This window comes from Acomys minous, assembly GCF_964271855.1.
Source record: "Acomys minous genome assembly, chromosome: 19".
In the NCBI taxonomy this organism is placed as follows: domain Eukaryota; kingdom Metazoa; phylum Chordata; class Mammalia; order Rodentia; family Muridae; genus Acomys; species Acomys minous.
Window position 1 is genome coordinate 34,016,787 of NC_140499.1, and position 20,131 is coordinate 34,036,917.

The following is a 20,131-nucleotide window of genomic DNA, read 5'->3' on the forward strand; positions in this document are numbered from 1 at the left end:
TACTGCTGAGACTATGAACGCGAGGTTACTGAATTATCTCCCCCCCCCCCCTTTCTTTCTTAAGACAAGGTTTCTCTATATAGCCCTGGCTGTGTAGACCAGGCTGGCCGCAAACTCACAAAGATCCATCTGTCTCTGCCTTTGGAGTGCTGGGATTAAAGGTGTGTGCCACCACGCCCTGCTTTGCCAAATTACCTTTAGCCTCCCTTATATATCTATAAGAAAGTAGTTCTGGGTATACCTTTTTAGTTGAAACACTTGAAAGTCATTCTAACGACTACAGTAAGTACCACTTTTACTTTCCTGAAATATATTGAGTTAAATTCAGCAGTATGACTATTGATAATAAATTAAAAATAACAGTCATCTCAAATCTCCCTTTGTGGATACATATGGAGTTCTGCATCCCAGTTGATGCTAACATGCATCTGAATAATAGTAACTCCCCCAGGGCCACATGCAGCCTGAGGCACAGCTATCACTTCCCACTGTGGAGGCGACACAAGCAGACTTAAAGCTCTATTTGGCTCTAAAAACTTCCGTCCCCTCTTCAATAGCCTATGTGGGTCACTCACATAATTCAAAGCTTTGTAGGAAGGGAGGCGAAAAGCCCCCAAACACTTTTCAAATACTATTCTCCATACAATTTATTATCAGCATATTTACATATATAGGAGTAAGAATTCTGATACTTACAACCACTTTAAAAATACAACCTGCACTTGTAAATTCTGTCCCAGTATCCCTAAGGATACTCTCGTTTTCAGACTACTGGCAATTTCATATCTGTCAGATTGTTCGTTGCAGTTCTTGGGCAAAAGTTCATGTTGCTCCCAAGAAGAATAAACACATTTAAACTCATTGCCATCCACTTTGGGATAGGCCTGGTTGCAGAGAAAATGGTGTTCCTGGCGTGGAAGGATAGCTGGGGAAGCCATCTGGCTGGGCTGGGTAACTCTCCAGAGCGGATGCGGAATGGACCTGCAGGAAAGAGGCACATGCAGTTAACAGAGGCCCAGTTCATCCGGCCTGCACACGGCCCCGCCCACATACGCCAGACAGAACAGGGAAAAGGAGGAAAAAAACCAAAACTACTTAAAAAGTAAGTCAGGAGGTGGATTGTTGTTATTTTGCAGAGATAATTTGCCTTATTATATTCATTATAGTTTAAGACAAATTAAGCCTCCAAAATGAGATGTGCCTGAACCCGACTCTGGGCCGGCAGGGGGTGGGGTGGGGTTCTGTGTAGCGCTGTCTGTCCTGGAACTCAGAGATCTACCTGCCTCTGAGTGCTGGGTGCTAAGGATTAAAGGCATGCGACACCATCACCAGGCGGCGATTCTTTTAAATGGGAAAACACATTCATACACCTGACTCCTACTCTGTTACTCTTCTGAAAGAAGATAATCTGTGAATTTGGGGAGAGTTAATCAAGCCAGTCTCCTGGTTTCTGGTGAGACTCATTCTTGTCCGCGTTGGGCTGTCAAGATGGTGGTTTGCTGCTTTATTTCCCACTTGGCCTACCTGCTGTAACAAAGCCGACTGCGCAGCTGCGCTGTGCTGTAGCTCCTGCAGGGAAGACTGTGAAGGAGTCTGGGAGAAACCAGGGATACCCGGGAGAGACAGAAGGCCTGGAAAAACAGAGCTTCCTGCAGCCTGGAGTCCAGATGACAAACTGAAAACAATTGGTAGAAAGGCAGGTTAAATTGCAGATAGGGTGGAAGAAGGAAATGCTGCTTCCCCATTTAGTAAGAGACGCTTAAAGATAATAAGGATGGAACCTGCAGAAAGGAGCCACGTAGCATGGTAAAACTTAACTCACAGCGCGGCAACTCTGAAAGCGATGTTTACACAGAACACTTTCAGCTACCTTAGAAGGAAGCCAAGTAGTCGCTCTGTAACATGGCTGAGGAGTCATGGAACATTCTGGGCACTGAGCGTCTATGCCCCCACCCCTTAGAGCGTAGCATCTTAATATAAATCAAGACTGAGCTAAGTTAGCTTGGCAAGAAGTGACCTGAACCCATCTGCAGCCCAGTCGCATACCCGGCCTGTGCCACCAGGGCGGAGTTGAAGTTAGAACTGAAGGCCGAGGCAAAACCAGGGAGGACGGGCGCAGGCGACGGAGCCGAGGCGGCCACCGGCAGTGGAGTAACTGCCACCGTGGAGGGTGCTTGCAACCCTGGGAATGAGGACAACGCGGGGGCACCACTCGGAGCACTGGAGACGGGGAAGCCGGGGTAGGAGGGGTTAGAGGCAGGCAGCGGGCCCTGGGTGACCGCGAAGAGCGATGGCACAGCGGTGGACAGGTTGAGTGGAAATGCCGCGGGCGAGGCATTGGAGGTGGGCAGCACTGTGCGCATGGCTGCAGAGCTGGGGTGTGCAGCTGCAGACGTGGTGGTCGATGGCCCCGCGAGGGACGCAGCAGGATTGAGGGAGGGACTACCCGGGAGAGGGAAACTGTTGGTCAATGAAGTGAAAGGGGGAAGGGCAGTGAACACAGGCGCGATGGGTGTGGAGGATGCATGTGGCGGAAGGGACATGGAACCAGCCAAGGGAGTGCTTAGGCTGGAGAGGCCTGACAGCGCAGAGTTAAGGCAAGTGGACACGCTGATGGGCACTGAGGTCGTGGGGTACCCGCGGCCCAGGGCACCCGACAGGCCCAAGGCACCTCGAGCAGGAGTCCCAGGATGAGCTGGACCTTTAAAGGCCGAGGGTGGGGGGCTCGCGGGCTCACTTTTGATCATAACAGGCATAGTTGCTACAGCGGCGGCACATGAGATGCCGCCTGCATGGGGACCGTGCAAAAGCGAGCTTGAGGGGCCACAGCTGACTGGCAGTGCCGTGGAGGACGGGGTAGCTAACGGAGACTGTGCAGGCAACGTTGGGGCTGCAGAGGTGGCACTAGGCGCTGGGGACTGCAGGCCTGGGAACATGGCCAGCCCTGGGGTGGAAGACCTCTGTGCAGCAGGAACAGACGCAGGCGCAGGCGCAGGGGGATAGCACTTGGTAGTGGCTGACGCAGGAGACTCCGAGTTTCGATTGGGAAGAGACGATAATGAAGCCAGCCCACTTGTGCCCGCAGATGGCAAGGCGGAGGAATTCATTAAGTGTGTGTCATTTGACGTAAGAAAGCCTTTTAAGGCAGACAGAAGAGGGCTGTTCACACTGTGTGGACCCGCAGCACTGGCAATTACAGAAGGGGTGGGGGCGGGTATGGCATGGGACGCCGGCGGGAAGGGTAACGGCAGACCTGCGAAGACGGATGACAGGGCAGCTGTGCTCGGGTTACTGGCTGACCCAGCAACGGAGCTGGCCAAGGAGTGGCTGGTGAACGGGGTACAAGTGGACGCAAATGTCTCACTGGAAGCCAGAGTAAGCCTTGGTGTTGAGCTGGCCTGGGGTGATGGGGTGGCAGTGGCAGAGGGGCCTGGCAGTGGCACTAGGCCAGAAAAAATGGAGGGGACAGGAGCAGGTGTGGTGCTGTGGGCGGAAGTAACAGGTGTTGCGGGCACTGAGGGAGTCCGGATCACAGTTGGGTTGGGTGTGGATGGCTGAGGTGTTGGGAACACGGACAGGGTGGTGTTGGGGGCACTCAATCCAGCCCCAGTGGCAGCTGCTGACACCGATGGATGGTTTATTGCCTTGGCTGGGGACACAGCAGGTACGGGAGTTGCAGCAGGAGTCGATGGATTAGAACCATGAGGAGAGAAGAGTTGACTTGCTGGGGTAGAAAATGCTGCGGAAAAGAAGAGGCAGGGGTTTATTCAGTGCTGGAACGGCCAATTTAAACTAAAAGAAACATAACCACTTTTTTTTTTGAAGGGGGGTTTCATATTTCACAAATACAAAAGGGAACCAATGACAGACATTAAGCTGTGCTGGTCACGTCTGACCTGCTAGAGGCCATGATCCTATCTTCACTTTGGAGCATCTGTGTTCAGGGCAACAGCCACGGCCTGCTTGCACTAGCTTGTCAGCGAGGAACCCTGCAGGAGGTTCCTTCCAGAATTTCCTGCTTTAGTGAGCAGGTACTGACTTCCCCTTGGATTCTCTCAGTTGCAGAGAACGCTGTCTCTAGAGTGGCCACGTGCACAGCCTCCCTGCCACGTGAGGCCCACACTGAACATGTACCCGTCCTGGGGACTCCTGTATGTGCAGTGTTGTCCAATTCACCTTCCATGTTCAGGCCTCTGCGTTTTAGTAAGTTTGTGTTAGGGATCCATACAGATTGCCTTAGAGGGCAGCTCCCAGGCCACCTGAGAACTTGTCCTCTGTGTTCTTTCGTGTTGGCTACACCACCTTTACTCTGATAAACTCTATGGATGATTAAAAGGAGGATTTGGGCTCCTCCTCCCAAGATGAGTTCAATGGCTGTGTCAGACTGCATTGGCACTGTGGCACCTGATGGGAAACAGGACTTTTACAGGCAATGCCTCTGTGACCAGGACTGTCTGGGAGTGTCTTCAGGTCAGTTCTGTTTCTGAGGTAACACAGATTGCTACTCCCACTGCAGTAAAAACCACTGAACAGCATTTCCATGGAGGAAGACAGCCGTTTAAAGATCTGTGTGGGAAGCAGACCCTTGGGGAGAATTCTTATGTGGTCAGGGCAGTGATGTCCTGGGCGTTCTCTCTGATAGGAGGAGGCACTCAGAGAACACCACAAGTAAGCAAATGCGCATACATTTACTGTGTAAAGAGGCTGCACGGTTCTCTTGCCATTCTTTCAGAAAAGAATGTGGTAAAATTTGAACTGTAAATTCAAGGCTACCCCATATTCACATTTCTCATTTACATGTATTTTTCCCCTTGGTGCAGGGGATTAAACTCAAAGCCTTGCACATGCTAAGCACACACATACACTTCTCAGATCCATATTGTAAGTAGTGACTTAATTCATGAAAATCAGATTCATTTTAGTCGCCATGAAAATGGGTCTGTACTGCGCTTCTGTACTTGTTTCCTCAGAACTAGAAGATCGGGAATAAAACACGGGCCTAAAAGCCTGACTTTGTAAATAATATGTCAACAGTTACTTTGGTCCACATTGGCTGGGAAGCACTTAGAATTCAGTCATATTCACTGATATGCTGAGGACCATGTACTTTGTGACAGACCCCGAGGAAAGAGCAAGCAGGCCCTCCTTGAGGTCCCCCGGCCACTCCTGGAAATCTCCTAAACAATGAGCAAAGGTTTTATGCGTTAAGAATAGTCCCTGTAGTAAGCCATGATGCAAGCAAAAGCAAGACCCCAACTACATTATGTGACAAATCATACGTTCCTGTCATCTACTGTGGCTACGAACCATCACACACTACACGTCACACCCCATGCCTAGCCACTCATGCCTGTCCTCACAGTAAACCTGAGACCAACACTCCCATTTTATATACGGTAAGCTGAGGCTTGGTGTGGCTAAGCCAGCTGATTAATAACGATCATACAGTTATGCAATTTGATTACAGAGAGCCTGCAGGGGGCCCTGAGCTCAACCCTCCAGCGCAGCCAAAGGTAAAGCGCAACAAAGAATACCCACGTGGCTATCGAGTGATGGGGTCGTGGACTTACCACTACACAGGTAGTTTTCTATTACTGTTTAGTAGTTTTTAAAAAGGAAAAAAAAAATTTAAATATAAAACTGGATATAAAGGCTTTAAAATTATTTTCACAAAGTTGAATGATTTGTTTACAAAGCTTTTTATAAAGCTAGGTAGAACCCTGACATCTCCTGACCTTGCGCTCAGTTCCCTCTGTACTCCCTTTACACAGAAGCTGGCCACACCTTCCAGCACCTTCACAGGAGGGGAGTTTCCCCACCAACACTCCTAACCTCAGCACTAATCGGATGAAAGTGCTGCCTTGCTCTCTGAGAACTCCCGCCCACTGCCCATTCTTGACTGGGCACTGCAGTTAGGCACTGCCACCAGAAGGCGCCACCCAGGCCACCTCGTGCTCAGTGCCCTCTGATGCGCCAGTTCCCCTTATTTTTTTCCGCATTAGCCCTAATAGGACTTGCTAGACCTATTATCTGCCAAAAACAGTTATCTTTGTGTGCACAGGAAAAAAAATATCACCTTTCCCATGTCAGAATATGGACATACATGTCACATGACCCTTAGATTCCACAGAGTTTTGCAAATAGGACACAAAATCATAAAATAAATTTAAATCCAGACAATATGTTCATATCTTGAACATAAACTATGACTACTAAGTAATTCTGGGTAGGTATAAATAACATCTAGGAGCCTTCCCTGAGTTCTCAGTGAGGAACAGCCAGCAGTCGTGACAGCCAGCAGCCGTCTCTGGATCAATTTGGTACTTACTTTGACTCTGTGTAGGCTTTGACTGACTGGTGAGGTCTTCATTGTCTATATAAAAATAAATGATTTCAAGCTTTAATCTGATTATTCTCCCATTATAATCACAGATAGATGTCAAAAATGAAAGCCAAGACAGCAATAAATAAACACCACTGAAAACACTGAAGGAAAAACGGAGTACATACAAGTCATATACACATGAGCAGAACAGGCTGTTTCCATATAGACACATATATGAGCACTCAGTGGCTCACTATAAGCAGCACACTACAGCAGGCCTTTACCTGTTCCTAATGGATTTGGAGTGTATGGAGGTGGAGGAGGAATACCGGTAGCTATCACATTGGCTAACTGTACCATGCTCCCATTGTTATAAGCACCTACAATGAAAACATAATAGAAAAAGATAGAGAACTTAGTTATCACTGGCTAGGAGTTAGAATTTGTGCTAATGCAGAAATGTTGTTTATTTTAAACTGTCATGGCATAGAGACACGTCTCACATGGAGACAACTGAAGGGAAAACTGAGGAGGGCGGGGCCGACAGCCCTGGCTGCACACCTGTTCCAGACACCTTCTAACAGGTGAGGTGGGATGATCCTGGCCCACCTAAGTCTAGTACACACAGTTGACCTTGTCTAAATGCATTGATGATACATCTGGATATCAGCTACCTAAAAAGGGGGGCACTTAAGGCCATTTATCAAAGCAAAAAGCCCTAATCATAAAGTTATTAAAACAATCTGCAGTTAATGTAGACATGAAAAACACACTAAAAAGTAAGCTATACCATCAGCAGTACGGTAGGCCAGGATACAACAGCTGGCCATCAGCAAGATTAAACTCTCAGAACTGAGTGCTGTATATCTCCCAAGCACACAAGCCATCCATCCTTTCAATTTAATGAACAGCAGAAAGGAAAAGTGAAAACGAGAAAATGCTTACTTGGTGCAATAGTTGCGTGTGGCCGGCACGGCGGTATTGGGTAGGGGACAGGTTTGTGTGGATTGTATGTCGAGGGAGGCTGGGTAGGGGAAGCGGGAAGCGCAGTAGTTAGGCATCACCAAGAGAACATCTCCTCATAAAACAAATCAATCTGCCTTCTAACTGCCTCATCCTAAGAGGCTAAAGAGGCCCCAGTTATCACAGCTTTAGTAAATGCAGTTCTTACTCAATTCCAATGGTACAGCTGCCAGACATGCTGCTTCTTTTTATTTTGGCACTCAATCCTCTCTGCTCATCTCCAATATATGTCAGACCTGGCTGAACAGCAGATACCTTTCTGGTCTACCCCAGGCCCACCTCAGGAATCCCCATTTCCACTATGAAAACAACATAGAGTACCTTCAGGGTTTGGACTCCCCGTGACACATAATGACCTCAAGGGCAATGTGCCCCTACAGTCATTAGGCTCTTAGCACCAGGTAGATCATTAGCACCTGGCAATCTGACAGTTATTACACAATGGATTAGGAGCTGAATGTTTTTGTTCTTTTGAAACCCGCAGATTCACAAGTACTTTATTTTCAGTTGATGGTGTTTACAGAATCTTAAGTATTCAGAGCTACAGCAAACCCAGGGTGAAAGAGAGCGAGCAGGAGTCATTGGGCAGAGGGACCAAGCAGGAGTCACCGGGCAGAGGGACCAAGCAGGAGTCATTGGGCAGAGGGACCAAGCAGGAGTCACCGGGCAGAGGGACCAAGCAGGAGTCATTGGGCAGAGGGACCAAGCAGGAGTCACCGGGCAGAGGGACCAAGCAGGAGTCATTGGGCAGAGGGACCAAGCAGGAGTCATTGGGCAGAGGGACCAAGCAGGAGTCACCGGGCAGAGGGACCAAGCAGGAGTCACCGGGCAGAGGGACCAAGCAGGAGTCATTGGGCAGAGGGACCAAGCAGGAGTCACCGGGCAGAGGGACCAAGCAGGAGTCATTGGGCAGAGGGACCAAGCAGGAGTCATTGGGCAGAGGGACCAAGCAGGAGTCACCGGGCAGAGGGACCAAGCAGGAGTCACCGGGCAGAGGGACCAAGCAGGAGTCATTGGGCAGAGGGACCAAGCAGGAGTCACCGGGCAGAGGGACCAAGCAGGAGTCATTGGGCAGAGGGACCAAACAGGAGTCACCGGGCAGAGGGACCCACTGGTGGGAAGAGACCATTTCCTCCTGGCCTCATAACAGCCACCATGTGACGGCAGAGAACGCAGGGCCTGTGCAAGCCACTAGTACTTAGGCACTTGCTCCACTCAGGGGGTCCCATCTTCCTGCTCAGTTTACAGTTCCGATCATTACCATCGCTCCTTTGACAGGACCAGGCCCTGGCTCCATGCCTGTTTCACTAATATTAACACTAATTAGCTGGCAGATAAACACCACTCTCCAGTTCTCAGCTGAATAGATCAATGTGGCTGGGTCACTTTAACTTTAAAATAAAATGCTAACCCTCCAAAGAGCCTTGAACACTACTGTCCTTAAACTGCACACCCCAGGCCATTCTCTCTGACCTGGAATTTCGGCTACATCTAAACTTTACAATATAAAAAACTTCCTTTACAGACAGAAAGCTACACATATAGAACTTAACACTTGTTTCCTCTTTCATTTCAACACATACTGGTTTGGATGGTCCAAGAATCCGGGCAGCTATTCCTTTGCCTTCATTGGTACTTTCTTCACCATCCTTTTTCAGAGGCGTTCCCTATTTAAACAAGCAAACAAACACCAGACTTTAGACAACAGACAACTGCACTGTTACTAGCCTGAAGGAAGGGACTTGCTAGGAATAATAAGTCTCTTGGATTCCAGATCCAATCCCATTCCAGCTGGCTGCCTCAACTTCCTCTTAACTGTCCTGTGCCATGAAGGCAGGGGGGACGACAGGGAATGGTGAAGTGTGCTGATACTTTCTCCACACACACACACAAAAAGGTGACTTTCACATCAGTGTATATACATCAGAGACTGAAGAAGAAGCCTAGCCACTGAGACCCCATTAGAGGTTGCTCTACAGAACAGATCAGAATCGGCTTCCACAGCCTGTGCCCTCAGGCTGGGTCCCCAGGAAGCACACACTGGTATGGAGGCCAGCTTTCAAGATGGCCCCACTGGTCCTATCTCCCACCATCCATCTCAGAATAACTAGGGCTGACTTGTGTCACTAACAGGACATTAAAGAATGGCACTGACTCCCCAAACCAAGACCTATGAGGCCCTGCTGCAGCTGCCCCTGCCTCCCCTTGGTTGCATGTGCTGTGGAAACAAGCCACCATGTCCTGAAGGTGCTCAAGACCTTGTGGTGAGCAATAGATTCCTGGCATTAAGCAACATTAATTTGCCAGGTCCTTAAGTGAGCTACCTGGAAAGAAAAGATTATATGTGCATGCCAGTCAGGCTTGCAGGTGAAACCTGGGCCAGAATTACAGCACTAAAGCCACTCCCACTTGCCCTATTGAGGAAAATTACAGGAGCAGAGTGTGGTGGCCCAGGCCTTTAAACCTAGCACTTGGGAAGCAAAGGTGGGTGGATCTCTATGAGTTCCAAGCCAGTTTGGTCTACACAGTGAGATCCTGGCCCGCCAAAGCTGCAGTGTGATACTCTGTCTCAAAAAAAAACTAAACCCAATAAGCAAAGCAAAAACTAACGGAAATAATAAATGTTTAGGATTTAATCCATGAGGCTCTAAGGTTATGACATCATGATAGAAGTGTAACAACTTTTGAAAAGGATATTTTCCAAGGGCTTCGAGGACTACCCCGCTGGTATCCAAACACAATTCTGACAGGGCTTCATCATGCAGTTTCCCAAATGGGTTCTCAGCTATGCAACTGGCAGAAATAATGAGAATACTTGGAAAAGAAAACAGCAAAATCGCCCTTTGTCTGGCATGTTCTGAATGTAACACAGTTAATGGCGTTACATAGGAACTTTCAACTCTCTGTCAATCAAGTGGCAGACCCGAGATTCCTTTCCTTTGCAGAAGCATCACGAACTGGCATGTACCACCTAAGTGTGCAGGTCTGTCCTTCAGCCACACTCAGTCATGGGAGATGCCATGTATGTAGAATTATGCTTACAGGGAAAATTCCATTTATGCGGCTGGGTTTTCCTTTGGGATAGGGGTTCCCTGGGATGGTTCCACATGAAGAGATCATGGCGTGAGGGGCTTTGCAGCCCGCCTTGGAAGCCTGTAATGTAAAGAAGAAAGTGGTGAATCCAAATCAAACTCCAGAAAAGGGGAAGTCCAGCTAAAACTGTGAATTAAGGAGCAGCATGGACCTGCATCTTCACCCATCAATCACCAGGGACCTGCATGAACAGTGTGTCCAAAGAAGTGGGAGCTCCTTCTGTGTGATTACCAGGGTGACATTATGAAACCACCATCATCGATGCCATAGCCAATAGGTTCATGAAGGTCTGTTATCTAGCAATGGGGTGTAGTGTGAGCCCCTTTAATCCCAGGAGGCAGAGGCAGGCAGCTCTGAGTGTGAGGCTTGCCTTGTCTACAAAGCGAGTTCCTGTTCCGCTTCTTTAATCAACTAACAAAAAGCCAGTCAAAATGAGATTGCTATGAAAATGTTTTCGGCTTAGTTGAAACACACACACACACATAATGGGGGTGGGCGTGGCCTATCTGCTAAACAGTACTTGCTGCTCTTGCAAGGGACCTGGCTTGGTCCCAACACCCACACGGGCAGCTCACACGTTACTGAAGTACCAGGTGACCTGGCATCTTCACAGGCATCCACACTCATGTGCACGTACCCACACAAAGAAAAACAAATCATTTAAAAAAGCTTAAATACCAATTCCAAAGAGCCAGACCACAATGCAAGAATGGCTTACTCAGCGTTTGCTTGTGAGACACTGGAATGGACTTGGGTTTATGGTGTTTACATTGCCCCTTCAGCTTCTAAAATGGTACCTTAGACATCCTGAGCTGGTGATACATGAGAAGTGCTTTGGAAGGCAAACACTCCAGTGGATGGATGCTGTGCTATAGGACTACCCAGGTGCACTCAGGTAGTATGTGCAGTATACACAACACATAGGTCATATTCATATCCAAGTACCAACAAGGGATGCTGTCTGTATTATAATTACTTTAATAAATTCCCAATACACACGATCACATTTATTGCATAATCTTGCTTCCAACTAAACATCTCAACCTTAAAAAAAAAATCACTTCAATTTGGTTATAGTAAACTACACTGGGCAAGTATCCTTTATATACATCTGTGTATTTCTATATTTCCTTAGGACAAATTTTTAACACAACTTTTGGGCTAAAACATAGGAACAATTCACTTCCCTTGTGCTAAGGAGCATGTGGCCCCAGGACATTTCTGAACCGATGAGTTATGCACAGAAGTCGTTAAGAGGAAGAACACTATGACTATGTATACATGCTCCAAGATTTTGTCGAGAAAATCAGTGATAATGCTGTTAAGGAACCACGCAGGGAGGCAGAGCCGCCCTCCCCAAACTCAGGAGGCCCCAAGGATCACAGAGGTGAACAGCAGGGCCCTGGGAGAGCACCCTGTGCCGCCTTCAAGCAGGCTTCTACTTCAGTGGACAGTGACTTTGGGAATGTGCAACTCTAACTGGCAAGTCAGAATTTGGCTTTCCTTTAGTACTCGTCTCCTATGAATTTGATTAGTGTAATTCTGCTAAGAAAGCAGATGTGAAGTCCCTGCTCCTAAGCATGAGCATGAAAGGCTTGGGGCCACGGCTGAGCTCCACAGGGGAAAGGTACAAGCGCCCTGCAGGGTGACCACCACGGATTTCCACTCCTGAGCCATCTCTGCTTCCACCAGCTTCTTCTACAAGGTCCTACTTGTGTTCCCTGGCTGGGGAGAACATCTTCTTCTAAGTTAGTCCTCAGCACTGCCACGGCCAGGCAGAGGCTTCACTCACTGTTCCCCAAGGCGCAGCCGCAGCCCGCATCTGCACAGCAGTTTTGAGGATTACCTGCTCCAGGACTCTCTTGCACCGTTTCTTCTCAGACATGTTGATCCTGAATAAATCTTCGATGGGACGAGAGTTCTGCGCGTCCACAATGTTTCTGTCAAGGAAACGGGACTGTTTGAGGATCCAGGCGGATATACACACACAGGTCGGAAATATCTTAATGCCACGCTCTGTGTTTTCACGGACATATCAACACATCCCAGGCTGGAGAATACATTCCCTCTGAAGAAGCAACTCGCCCACCTTAAACTCTGTAAAGATCGGGTCCCTTCGCTTCAAGCTCACGCTCACTACAGGTCTCAAATGTCACGTGAGGGGCATTCCTACAGCCTCGGACCACTCTGTCCCTTTTGGAACTGAAGGCTCTGAGGCACAGGTATCCTGCTCAATAAACAGCCTACATTTTTCTCAGCTTGCCTTTTGAGTTACTCAGGATGGGAAGAAGGCAAAGCAAGTGTTGAAATGCAGGAGTGTGGAATGGCCGTGATCCTGCCAGCTGAGATCACATTTGTAGGAAGAGCTGACTACCTGTGAGCTAAAACCACACACACAGGAAAAGCAGGGGCCTTGACTACATAAAGAGGCGGGAACCCAGTACGTGCTTTCACAGAACATTGGCATTTTTGTCTGTTTTGATACAGGTTCTTACCATCTTACTCAGCACCCCAAGTTCTGACATGACAGATGTGTACTACCAGACCCAGCTGTTTTCACAGATTATTTCATTAATTGCTTCCTTACACGATTGACACATTAACGCAGATTATTTTTCACATTAGCATTCTGATGCCCTATGTGACCGACACGATTGCACAGATCAGTGACTTTAGAAGACAGGCAAGCTTCCAGGCATGCAGGAGGAGGAGTACTCACGAGGCCAGCAGCTCCAGGGCAGCCAGCTTATCCTTACTAAAGGTGAAACAGCTGAGGATGCTGACCACTTCCGCTGGGTGCACGGCCACCATTTTCTATCATAGAAAACAACATGTTTCAACATGAGATTTCGGTACCAGATCTTACCTGCTTTGGGGAACTATAATTAAATTCTGTAATAGGAAGATTTTAGGTCACAGCCTACATCTTAGTTGAAAGAACACAAGCAAAAGGTGAGTCCCAGCAACTCAAGAGAAACCATGGGGGCTGGAGCGATGGCTCAGTGGTTAAGAGCACTGTCTGCTCTTCCAGAGGTCTGAAGTTCAATTCCCAGCAACCACATGGTGGCTCACAACAATCTATACCCTCTAATGCCCTCTTCTGGCATGCAGGTGTACATGCAGATAGAACACTGAAATACATGAGAGAGAAGGGGGGGTTATAAAAACACTAAGTTATGCTTGGACTTTTTAGTGTACCAGAATGTAAGTTCTACACACATGTTTTAGACCTGTGTTCACATGTGACAGGTATAAATTCCTCTCAATGGCCATCTGCAGAGGTGGCACTGACACTCACTGGGCAAGGCAAAGGAGTCAGAGGCCCGAAGGACCGGGCTTCAGCTTTCCCTAAGGCAGGGCTTCCTTTAGCTACAGCGATGCACTATGGGAGATGCTGGCGACTTTGAATCCTAAGGGTCTACATCCCAGGACTCCACTTTGCAGTGAGCATAATCATATTCCTGCAATTTGATAGTCAGAACCCATACAGATTTTAATAGTAGCACAGTACAATTTCACACCCTGGAAGGCTTTAACTTTTTAACATAAGTTTACTTGGCGTATCAAAGCACAATGGAATTTAAGGCCAGCTGTTCTGTTACAACCCACAGCGAGGTCTGGATTGTGCAGAGATGGGGGAAGGAAACATAGTCTGCACACTGGAGAGAAGAGGGGCACTCACATGCTGTAGGGCTTTCATGGCCTTCAGTTGGGGTTCCGCCCAGGAGAAGTACCTCAGGAGATCAACCACCTGCAAGCAGAGAGTTAGCTCAGCTCCGATGACGGTGTCTACACGCATTTCTTTCAAAAAGTTATCAGCACTTGCAATTCCCATCACCGTGTGTGGGAGATGAGGGTGTGGCAAAGCACAACCACTGGGGTAAAACCCCAACCTTCAGCCCCACAGCGGCACAGGCCTCGAAGCAAGTGTCCAATAGGCACAGGATGCAGACAGCTTCCACAAAGGACCACGTGGGTAAACAGCGCTCTTACCACTAGAGAACCTTCTACAGGATATCCCTGGCCCAAGAATAAAGAAAAACATACATGGTGGGCAGGATGGCTCAGTGTGAAGGTGCCATTTAGACTGAGGGCCTGAGCTGACGCCTACAACCCATGTGCTGGAGAGAAAGGACCCCCACACGCTGTCCTCTGATCATCACGTGAGCATACTGGCAGTGCCCTGCCCTCCCCCCACACGCTGTCCTCTGATCATCACGTGAGCATACTGGCAGTGCCCTGCCCTCCCCCCACACGCTGTCCTCTGATCATCACGTGAGCATACTGGCAGTGCCCTGCCCTCCCCCACACTCAATTTTCTTTCTTTCATTCCTTCCATCCTTGTTGGCCTGGACATGCTAACTGTTAACACCAGCTAGACATGACAGCAACTGAGCAAGTCTCTGTCTCAAAAAAAAAAAAAGGGGGGGGGGTGGGGGAGGGGGTGCTGAGATGTAGTTCAGTGGAAGGGACATGCTTAGCATGTGCAAGACCCTGGGGTACCGTAACATAAATAAGTCATTAAGAAAAATCATTAAAAAAAAAAAAAAAGAAAGAAAAGAAAAGAAATCCAGAAAATGGTGCATACTGAAGGAACTGGAAGTTGAAAAGTTAGGCGGAGATGGGATGTGAAAACAATACAAATGGAAAACTACAGCTCAGCTAGGAAGAGGGCGTGCGGTGACTGGAGGTCGGCATGGGTGCTTCTACCCTCTGGCTGGAAGCTGCAGGGCACACTACAGCAGCCAGAGCCACAGACCGAGCTCAGCACTGCATTGTGAGAGACAGAAGGCTCGGATGCCAGGACTCTATTACTGCCTCGAGACAGAGGTCTTGAAACAGCAGGGACCACTGTGTGCTGCAGCCAGCAGTGAGCAGTGCACCCCCCTCACCGCGGGCTACGGTCTTGAAGGAAAGCCCAAAGGAAAAGCAGTAATACAGGAGTCAGTCCACGGACTCTGTGACAGCTCGATGTTTATTCATAACTTCTTTGATTATACAGTGAGCTTCAAAATTATAAATACCATACAAAGTTAGCAAATTTACAAATTCATAAAACTAAAACATTTTTACTAAAGATTCATGTTTTATGGGCATTAGTGTTTTGCTTGCATGTATGTATGTGCATCACACGTGAGGCTGGCTGGTGCACAAGGAATTCAGAAGGCATCAGAGGCCTTGGCACTGGAGTTCAGGATGGGTGTGAGCTACCATGTGGGTGCTAACCTGGGTCCTCTGCAAGAGCAGAAAGTGCTCTTAAGCACCGAGCCACGTCTTAGTCCTAAAGTTTATAAACTTTTATATATTATAAAATATTTTCCCAGAATAATTGACTGTTCACATTGGTCCAGGCCAGCCAAGGCTACACAGAAAAACCCTGTCTCGGGGTAAAAAGAAAAAATAATAATAAATAAGAAGGAGGAGGAGGAGGAGGAAGAAGAGGAAGAAGAGGAAGAGGAGGAGGAGGAGGAGGAGGAGGAGGAGGAGGAGGAGGAGGAGAAGAAGAAGAAGAAGAAGAAGAAGAAGAAGAAGAAGAAGAAGAAGAAGAAAAGATACTGTGTCTTTAAATCACCTTAGAGCAGGAACTGTGCTATAACTATGTGTATCAGCACGTAAGCTTCCCTGGTGCATATTCTGCAGAGGGTTTTTTTAAAAATCAGAACTTAGAACTTCTATAGTAAATAAAGCAACAAAGTTAAAGCAATTCTGAATTTATCCAGTAGGTAAACAGACATTAACCAGAATACTAGTACAAAAAGGCTCTAAAATGACAAATACCTGTTCACTGGAGAAGTACCCATGAACATATTCAATTGCTTTTAATTTATATTCTGTCAAAACAGCCTAGAAAAGGGAGAAAAAGAATTAATCTATATCCGCAGTATGTTACTATGCAGGTACCAAAACTGCATGCCCACCCACACAGACTGACAAGGACAGGACTCACTCAGCTCTGGTGGTGAGCAGCATAAGGTGACAAGAAATCCTGTTTGCCGGGCATGGTGGTGCACGCCTTTAATCCCAGCACTCGGGAGGCAGAGGCAGGCGGATCGCTGTGAGTTCGAGGCCAGTCTGGTCTACAAAGCGAGTCCAGGACAGCCAAGGCTACACAGAGAAACCCTGTCTCAAAAAACCAAAAAAAAAACAAAAAAAAAAACAAAAACAAAAAACAAAACAAAAAACAAAAAACAAACCAAAACCAAAAACCAAAAACCAAAAAAAAAAAAAAAAAAAGAAATCCTGCTTTAGACTGCTGTGACACCATGAACACCGACAGGAGTAACATTGTAACTGAGTCAACACTGGTACAAATTATGTATCAACTTTTGAATGTCTAATCTGTTCGTTAATTGATACAAACTGCCATGACTTTTTTTCTTCCTTCCAATCTAGGTCTCACTATGTATGTAGCTCAGGCTGGCGGCTAGCAACACCGCCTTCAACAGGTCATTTAGAGCTCGCTCCCTCACTCAGGAAGGGGAATCCCAATCATAGCCCTCAGTGAGCTGGAGTGAGGTCCTAATAATTACAACTGACTCATGTCTGACAAATGGCTTGTTTCCTCTGTGGAAGCTCTCAGCAGATGAGAGCAGATGCCTCTGTCCTAGCTCTATTCAGAAGCCACACCTGCTCCTCCACTGGTTACTGTGGAGTTCAGAGGTGGAAAGACCAAAACAAGCTATGGCGGCTTCCAAGCCACTCATCATAAAATATGAACCGGGTGTTTTCTCCTCACTGGGAAACGGCTATAATATTTGTATTTTCCATAAAAATCATTCTGCTAGGAGCAAATGCAATGCCCAGTCAAAACATTCCGGGTGCTCAACAGTTTAACTTTTACATGGCATTCTGGGTAATGCATGCTAAGCAGTGTGATGATCATCACCATTGCAGAGACAGTCAAAAGCAAGGTTCAGGACCAAATTCTGGCGTGAGCTCATGACACCAATTCTGTCTCAGATCTTCCCCAGTGTTGGAGAGGTCCAGCTGTGCCCCCACCCCCCACAGGGCACTGGAGCTCAGGGTTACAGTACCTTAACACCAGACTCCTGTGTGAGCAGCAGCTACCTGAGTGGCCTTGCCTTGCTAGCTATAACAATGGGAATACAACACCTAACTCTAATTAGGAAGCCAGAGTCAAACAAAGTGCTGGCCAACAGCTCTTATTACCCCCCATTTTGAAAAAACAAACAGAAACAACGCCTTTCCTATTTTTTCCCCCAAGTGTCTTCTTACATGTTTCTACTTTATTTTTTATTTTATTTTATTTTTTTACATGTTTCTACTTTAAATGACAGGAGTGTCAGCCAGTATTACATCTGTGGGTGTGCAGTAACAACAGAAGAGGTGACCCAATTTAAACTGCCATTTACAACGTCTAAGAGCAATTTCTAATTATAGCACTGTCCCTATCTAGAAAATGCCTGTTATCCACCCCCCCCCCCCATTTGAGTAGACTGAGACACGGCTGACGTGCTTCTCCACCTGGCAAAGCCAACTGGCAGCACAGTCTGACTGCAGACCACGAGTGTGGGCTTAAAAGTCGCCTCAGATGAACAGACTCTCCTCTCCGGAACCTTTCTAATTTTCCTCCTTAATATTTATTACGAGGCATTTTTAGACGGCTGAGAAGGAAGAGGATTCACACACGGACGTCTGCATTGCTCCACAGCAGAGAAGTCTGCATTCAGGTCTGCTTTAACTTCAAATTTATTTTCTCCCAGAGTGGCTAAAAAGCAGCTCAGAAACCAACTGTGGCAAGTACACAATAAAACAGCATTTTGGTCCAAATTTTAATTAAGCAAAGAGAATCTGCAAAGGCAGGAGTCTTATTGAAAAGAAAGAAAGAAAAAAAACCCCGCACTATCAAATATGAAAAATTAACTATGTTAATTTGAAGGGGGGGCGGGGAAGGATCTTGCAAAGAGAAGAGCAGAATTACAGGTCTGGCGGCAATTTTTGCAGTGCTGCCAGCGGCACCCATTTCCCTTTGAGGCGCCAAAAGCTATGTTTTAAGTTTAAATTACTGTGCTTAAGAGATCCATAGAGCAAAAATGATTCTACCCCGTGAGCCCCACTTGCCCAAGAACAGATAGCCTCCTGGAATTCTGGGGGGATGTTGTTCATGTAAGACAGCAGCCATGTATTTTCACTTCTGTGAACAACAAGCTGTGCTTGAACACTGTGAAGAATGCAGGAAGAAAGGACACCAGGATGTTTGCCCCTGATCGAATGACGACGGATGTGCGCGACAGCCCAGGGCAAGCTATGTGATGATGTCTCAAGGCCACAACACTGGCCTTTGCATCAAATAGTTAACCTCTTATTTTTGCATAAGACATATTTTCAGATTCAACACTCCAGTCCAAAATTTTGGCTGTCTGGCTCATTCCAGGAACTAGGAAATATAAAAAAGCAGAAGGAAGGAAAGCCAAGGCAAGGAAGACATGCTACCTAGCTTGAGATCTCCAAAGTAACTGTCTAGACATCGCTCCTAGTGTCCAGTCCCTCCTGTTCCTGAAGCACGGAATCACTGAATAAATGTCACTCAACCAAAAGGTCAGAGTAATGAAGGATTTACAGCTGGCTCCGGACCCGTGGATAATCCAAACCTAATTCCCATATCACCGTAACTTCTCGAGTTTAGCAGTCAGGTGGCTTATCTTCTATTGGAGCCGTGAACCTATCAAGATTACATTACCCAGGAAAGTCCAAGTCCCTACACACACACCTCAGAGAAAGTAACCCACGATAACAATTATACCAGAAGAACTGCAGAGATCAAGGTCAGTTACCTTTCGAATTTCATCCAGCACCGTCTCAAAAGACTTTTTGTCCATCTTGAGTACTATTCCGACGTGGCTTCTCACCGTTCTACTTGCAATTACGAAACGCTCATCCGCCCCGCGGATAATACATCAGAAGAAGAAAAGAGGCGAGGAGGTAGAGGGTTGCAAATTGCACTAAAAACAAAAATCCCCAAACGGAAACTTGGAAAGAGTTTTTTTTTTATTATTAAAATCAAATTTCAGTAGCTTCTTCGCACACAGAGCTTCAGCGGCTCAGGGCAGAGGCGGCTTGTGCGTTTGCAGAAATCAGGGCTCGGGAAGGGCGCCGAGGGCCGGGAGCTCCGGAGAAGGCCGCCGAGCCACGCACCGCTCTCGGCCGCGATCCTGGACACGTGGTCCCGCAGGCGCTCAGCCCCGCCGCTCCACCGGACTCCTGGGTCCTGCAGCTCCGGCAGCCCGCGGCCCGGCAGGTTCTTTGTTACCCGTTTCCGTAGCTTCCGGGAGCGGGCCGGCGGCCGGGGCGCACTGGGAGCCGGGCGGAGAGGGGCACGGCCTCATGCAGGGCGGCTCTCGAGCACCGCAGGACCCACGCGGCCAGCCGCCCCGCCGGAGTACCCCTAAACGCCCCACCAACTCCAGAGGACCTTCGGTAGAGCGGGTCGCGCCCAAAAGACGCACTTGTGCGCCTCCAGTTTAAGTCGCTAAGGCCCGAAAGCCAGTAGTTTGGGGTGGTGGGGTCCTAGTGTGGGAACGTAGGCATCCATGGCAGACGCCTGAATGCTTGTGAAATGGATGTGACCAAAGTCCTTTTCAGAGCTTGCTAGTCATTCTTTTAGTGTCACGTTCCCCTTATTCTTCAGTTTTGGGGTGCTGCGTTTTGATTACTGCCTGTGAATTTAGA

The 20,131-nt window shown here is 47.8% G+C and overlaps 1 protein-coding gene across 1 annotated transcript; it reads right to left on the bottom strand.

Annotated features, from left to right (window-relative positions):
- Positions 1 to 46: 46 nt before the first annotated feature.
- On the bottom strand, positions 47 to 20,103 carry PROSER1 (proline and serine rich 1). The gene is made up of 13 exons (XM_084769744.1): positions 19,237 to 20,103; positions 16,220 to 16,285; positions 14,124 to 14,192; positions 13,161 to 13,255; positions 12,288 to 12,381; positions 10,391 to 10,501; positions 8,932 to 9,015; positions 7,271 to 7,349; positions 6,610 to 6,705; positions 6,329 to 6,373; positions 2,047 to 3,739; positions 1,525 to 1,675; positions 47 to 981 (listed from the first exon to the last, which is right to left on the bottom strand). Exons 1-13 carry the CDS (start codon positions 19,279 to 19,281, stop codon positions 859 to 861), a joined length of 2,751 nt encoding a protein of 916 aa, XP_084625870.1. The 5' UTR covers positions 19,282 to 20,103; the 3' UTR covers positions 47 to 858.
- Between the last annotated feature and the right edge of the window lie 28 nt (positions 20,104 to 20,131).